General features: G+C 36.4%; 1 protein-coding gene across 1 annotated transcript; it reads right to left on the bottom strand.

The window, feature by feature from the left end:
* Positions 1–449: 449 nt before the first annotated feature.
* On the bottom strand, positions 450–4,343 carry NPVF (neuropeptide VF precursor). The gene is made up of 3 exons (XM_048838422.2): positions 4,185–4,343; positions 1,784–2,166; positions 450–900 (listed from the first exon to the last, which is right to left on the bottom strand). The coding sequence occupies exons 1-3, from the start codon at positions 4,320–4,322 to the stop codon at positions 804–806; spliced, it is 618 nt and encodes a 205-aa protein (XP_048694379.1). The 5' UTR covers positions 4,323–4,343; the 3' UTR covers positions 450–803.
* Between the last annotated feature and the right edge of the window lie 1,331 nt (positions 4,344–5,674).

Genomic DNA, 5,674 nt, shown 5'->3' with positions numbered 1-5,674 from the left:
TTTTTCCCGTTCATATAACTAGAATGTTTCAACTGATATTGTTCAAATGTGGCTCGAACTGAAATGTCCGATCAAAGTCTAAGCAAGAACATTTTTATCCCAAAGAATGTTTTTGCGAAAATTACAATGTGAAAAGGTGGGGTTTAGAATGTAAAAGCTCTGTCCAACTGTGTGTCTGGTAGTTCTAATGTCATTCAGTCTGGCAGAGGAAACAGAATGTTTACAGTTCAGATTCCTCAGAATATTTGGGAGGGTATTATTTCAAAATATTGTCAAAATAGTAATTGCATTATGAAGAGACAACAATAGATGCCATTCCTCTGTGATGATCTAAGAAGCTAGCATTTAATTTGTAGCAAAAATGTCAGTGGTCACCTTAACAAAACTTCTATCCAAATATGTCTCAAACAACAACCATGGTTCCATGTATATGTTTTTTTCATTCATGTCTTTGGCTACATAAGACACTAAGATGGCAGTGGGCTTTTTTCCTTCCAGAATTGTTTCTGTTTGCTATTCACACAGTAGGCTCCTATTAGTTGTAGTATGCGTCTTTTTATTTGCTTAAAATGCTTCCAGTTATACAATACAACTATTCTTCAAAAATTTACAACAGACAGGACATCAGTCAGGCAGCAGTCATTAAAATTTATGATATCCTGCCACTGAAATGAACTAGTACAACAATCACTACCGTTATCATTGCAATATACTGCAATGGTTCGCACAGCACCAGCCACGTACAATAGTATTAATATTATTATGAAGGTAAGTCTAGATTTCAGTTTGCACCTCTGTTTCCCTTACATCATCTTTTGATTTAAATATAGATCCCAGCTCTTCTGGTTTGAGTCTTCATCATTTGATTCCTTTTCAATATAGTTGTTTGAATACAGATTCCTAAAAGGTCAGAAATACAAAACAAAAAGTGCTATAATCGGGTGAGACAATCACAGAAGAATGAAAAACGGCAGATGCAGATAATACTGGCTGTCTGATTCTGCAGTGAATGCTTCTGAACTGGACTTCTCTTCTGCTTCATGCAGGCAAAACATGTGGTTTCAGAGCAAGACAAGTGAAGCAGAATCAGGCCCCCCAGATTAACGAAATGTTTGGATTACTGGTATTTTTAAGGAATTATTATTGTGTATAAAAATAAAATTCACAGTAGAAAATAGTTGGTCCAAATAATAATAAGAGTTGGGTAGGAAATGGCTTTCCTGGAAAAAATTGAAATTTTGAAAATAATATATTTCCTGTCTTAAATCAGGATGAAAAGTTGAAATCTCAAAAATTTTCACAAGTCACCAAACCAATCTTTTTATTTTGGGGTTCAGGTCAATTGAAATGTTTAATTTTGACCTTTCAAAAAATTTTGGTTTTGACCTTTAAAAACAATGTTTATGATAATTAGCTTAAATATCACAACAAAACATTGTTTCAAATGGAAAACAATGGAATTTTTCATTTTGAAGATATTGCCATGGAAAGCTTCAACAATTTCAAAACATTTTAAAATGAGAAATTCATCAAACCTGACACTTTCCTTTCAGTTTCGATGAATTGGCATTTTCCAACCAAAAAAACCAATGTGTTGAAAAATTCCTGACAGTAATAGTAATGCTTTTTAATCTGATGAACTTTGGGCATCATTCTGATGTCCTTACTTAGGCAAATCAAACTCACTCAAACACCCAGTTGAGATTGCTTGAGTAAGGCTGGCAGGATTGAATCCTGGCTAATTTATCATTTGGAGGGCATTCGCATGCTTTTAAACACTTACCTGTTATTGCCTTGCTCAGCTTCTTGAATGTCTTCTGATAGGTGGGCAGGTAGTGATTTCCCAAATCTTTGTGGCAAGGTGGCAAGTGATTGGATGGAACTTTTAACAAATGGAAATCTCCTGAACCTGTGTAATAAGTTAGGAGCACATCTAGAAATACTGCCTTCAAAAGCTCTCCCAAATCTCAGAGGCAAATTAGCCACTGGCTTCATGCTTCTTTTTTCTTGAACATTTCTTCCAAACCTCAGTGGTAAATTGGCAAGTGAATTAGGCATCTTGTTGACTGTGGGAGTGCTCACTTTAATGATGTTTTTTGATCCCCAGTCTTTCAGTTCTTCAAAATTGAGACTTCTCTGCTTTTCTTCTAAGAAGTCTTCACTGGACTAAAAATAGAAATAATGATACAATCATCTTTTTACATGGATGATAACCTGTCTACATACAAATCACATACAGTAGGTTGTTAATTTTAAGGTTTCTGTAGGCACAGACACGGGGGAGAAGAATATACTTTCCTAATGCTTTTAGAATGCGAATTCCCCAAACATTTTTCAGAGTGTGGACTCTTCCTTGTAGACTGATTGTCTTGTAGACTATTTCCTCCCATTGGCTACCAGAGAACATTCCAGTGGCAACTTCAGCAGTTGTTTACATGGAAAATTAGGAATGCATTTCTGTATCTTTATCTGCTTTAGTGATACCCATTTTTGCCCTAAATGTCAATCACAGTCTCCTTTTGCTCATTTTATCTTCCCCTTCCATCTGTTCTGTTCCTTTCCCGCTCTCCCTGCTCCTTGCACATGCTTTTCTGCTGTCTTGTCCTCTTCTCTACCTCTTCCTGTACAGTTGTTTCCCTTCTTATTGGTCTCCTTTTCCCTTCACATGATTCCTTTTCCCTTGGTTCCCATCTCCACAGCTTCCCATTCATGCTGCCCAGCCATTGGAGAATTCCCCTGGCCTAAGAGAACTTCAAATTAGTGTAAAGCTAACAGAACTACTCCTCCATTTCTGGCATATGTGGTGTGCCAGGATCACACTCTATTCTGCTACACTGATCCTCTACTGGCATGGGGGCATTAAGGACCTTGAGCTCCTACACTGCTTTATCTCATGCTTGAGCTGACCGGTACAGAACCACTTCTGTTGCACCCAATCCCTGTGCTTGGACACAGTGGAGCATTGAGCCCAGAATATTAATTGTTTTATGAAATAATTAGTGCCGTTTTTCTCTGAAAAGTGGCTATATAAAAATTATTTTCTTATGCAAAAGTGTTCTCTGCGCACAGTTAAAGTCATATCTTATTTTTGTGAAGTTGTGTTGTTAAGTTTCTCGATCTTAAAAGCAGATCAGTGCAAATAAGGTATTAGATTTAAATTAAAAACCAAACATTAACATTGTCCATTCCAGCCCATATGTTTTTATGAATGTTTACTTCTCTCAGCACTGCAGAAGCAAGCACAGTTATTGGGAGAGGGAGCTGGAGTCTATTCTAATTCAGACATCATTAACGGAATTGTTCACTTCTAACTGTGGGACCAAATTCTATCTCCTGTTACACCTGTGCAACCCCACTGAAATGTGTAAACAAGGGGCAAACCTGAAGACTAAGGGGCTGTACAGGCTGGGGTGCTGGAATAATTTGTATAACATGGGTGCTGAAAGAGGAAGCCATATATTTGGTTGTTGTTTCTACTTCAAGCCAGGGGGTGCTGCCGTACCTTCAGCACCCCTAGTTCCAGGACCCCTGTGCACAGGTATAATTAAGGTAAAATTTTTGCTTGAAGAATTTTTATAACTGGCGATGGTGCAGAAGGCAAAAATAATGTAGACTCTGAGGTCCCAGGGACTGCTTCTAGGGCAGAAAGTTAGGAAAAAATCACTTTATATATAAACTGTATAAATATAAACTGGGTAAATTTGATTTGGCAGCTATTGAGACACAATAAATATGGACCCCACGATGATATTTTATAGTCATTTTTCAGGGTAGAACTTTAAGTCCGTTTACCACATCAGATTTATAGTATTTTCCATTTATCATTATTATTTGAACATCTCAAACATTTCTTTATTAATTTTGGATCAGTAATGCATCTTTTATAAGAATAAAAAGCATGACAGTTTCTTACTGCATAAGCAAAAATCCATTCAAAATAAACATCACCCTGAATCCCAAGGTTTTACTGCATGAAAATCAAATCATGAATTGCTTTACACACTACATATAAGCCAGCGGATAGATTTCATGAAAGTTGTCTCAACAAGCCTTGTTTATGCTAGTGATGTTATAGGACCTGATCCTGTGCCACTGAAGTCAATGGGAACTTTGCCACTAACTTCAATGGACACAGGATCAGACCTGCAGTTCTCAAAATAATCTCATACCAAGGCAAACCTTACCTCAGAATATTTATCACCATAATCTCTGCTCTGCAGACTGGACATTGCTGATTCATCTAGGCACAAAGTATTTGATGTTAAAAAGATAAATTTGGCTAAAGTAAATAAAATAAACCTTTTGATTGAGATGATTTTCATTTTCTCTTAAATTAAGTTTATATAGAGAGCTCAGAATCTGTACAGCAAAGGAAATGATCATCTTTTTATATGATTAGAAAACAAAGAGATTCCTTAAACTGTGACATCAACTCCAAATGCTTTATTTCTTAATATTAATTAGGGATGCAGTTTTAAATATATATTTGAAGAATGTTGGGAATTTGTTTTGTGAACATATTTAATAAACACTGTTTCCTGCTGCAAACACATTACCTTTACAAATATTTTTCTAGCTATGAAAGAGATTTTAATTAGCTAACTTTGAACACCTCACCAACCAGCACTCATAATAACCATGTTTCATTGCTACATTTTAACAAAAGCATCTTGTTCCTGTTTCTCATATCAACCATCTGTTAAGGATGTAGATACAAGACTTTGCATTCTTCTGATTACATTATACTTGGAGGATGGTTATAATGCCTGTTCTGAGATGAGCAAAATTGCAAACATAGGACCCATTGAAATTAATGGTTTGTCTTTCTATTAACTTCAGTGGACATTGGAGGGACCCTGAGAGACACTTAGAACCCGCAAGTCCCACTGAAATCCATGGGTGTTTCTTTCAGGATCTGGCCCATGTATTAAACATATTCATCCATATTAGAGCTAAACAAGGAGCATGCCATTAATTACCAGGCCTATCTGTTGTGTTTTTAAAAAGTTTCAGGAGGACATGCTGGTTGGGTATGGTGTAATGATGTTTTAGGGCCAAATTATTCAAAGCCTACATTTAAAACTGCATCCACAGGTTTATGGCACACACCTGTTTGTATACACTCATTGAGGAGACAGCCTACTATCCAATTTGTGCACAGACATGACTGTGCCTGCACTAGCCTTGAGGCTGATTAAAATGCGGCCTGTATCCTTAAGGCATGTATGGAATCTTCTAATGGACATTTTGACAAACAAGCATGCACCATAAAGGCTGCAAATATTTCAAGAGCTAGAGGCACATGCATGATATGTGCCCAATTCTCGAATATGAGCTTTTATATAGATTGTACAAATCCTATATTTTTGGGGTTTAAATTGACAAATAGACTCATTAACTGAACATTCTAGTGCATAAGTACTATAAGCACCAATCTGAGGGCACAAATTAGAAACTCACATTGGAAAATTGGACTCTACAGGAATAATTTTTGGAATTCTATGCTGTGGTTGTGAAGATGAAAAGTTTCTTCAGTTGTACCATAGTATCTGCAAAATTCTAAGAAGAGAAGTTGTTTTATGGTAGGAATAACCTGGATAATCTGGACTGTTTATATCCACTATACTTGTGTATTCTTCACTGGGAAGTATTTTTGAGTTTGCGAGTAAAATCA

Source organism: Caretta caretta, chromosome 2, assembly GCF_965140235.1.
Source record: "Caretta caretta isolate rCarCar2 chromosome 2, rCarCar1.hap1, whole genome shotgun sequence".
NCBI lineage: Eukaryota > Metazoa > Chordata > Testudines > Cheloniidae > Caretta > Caretta caretta.
Note: the sequence above shows the minus strand (reverse complement) of the source record. Positions and strands in the feature narration are given on the sequence as shown.

Coding starts and splice junctions, on each gene's coding strand:
- NPVF (XM_048838422.2), bottom strand. CDS start 4,322: ATGAAAATCATCTCAATCAAAAGGTTTATTTTATTTACTTTAGCCAAA. Junction 2,167..4,184: donor ATGGTGATAAATATTCTGAG/GTAAGGTTTGCC, acceptor TTCTATTTTTAG/TCCAGTGAAGACTTCTTAGA. Junction 901..1,783: donor GCTGAGCAAGGCAATAACAG/GTAAGTGTTTAA, acceptor CTGACCTTTTAG/GAATCTGTATTCAAACAACT.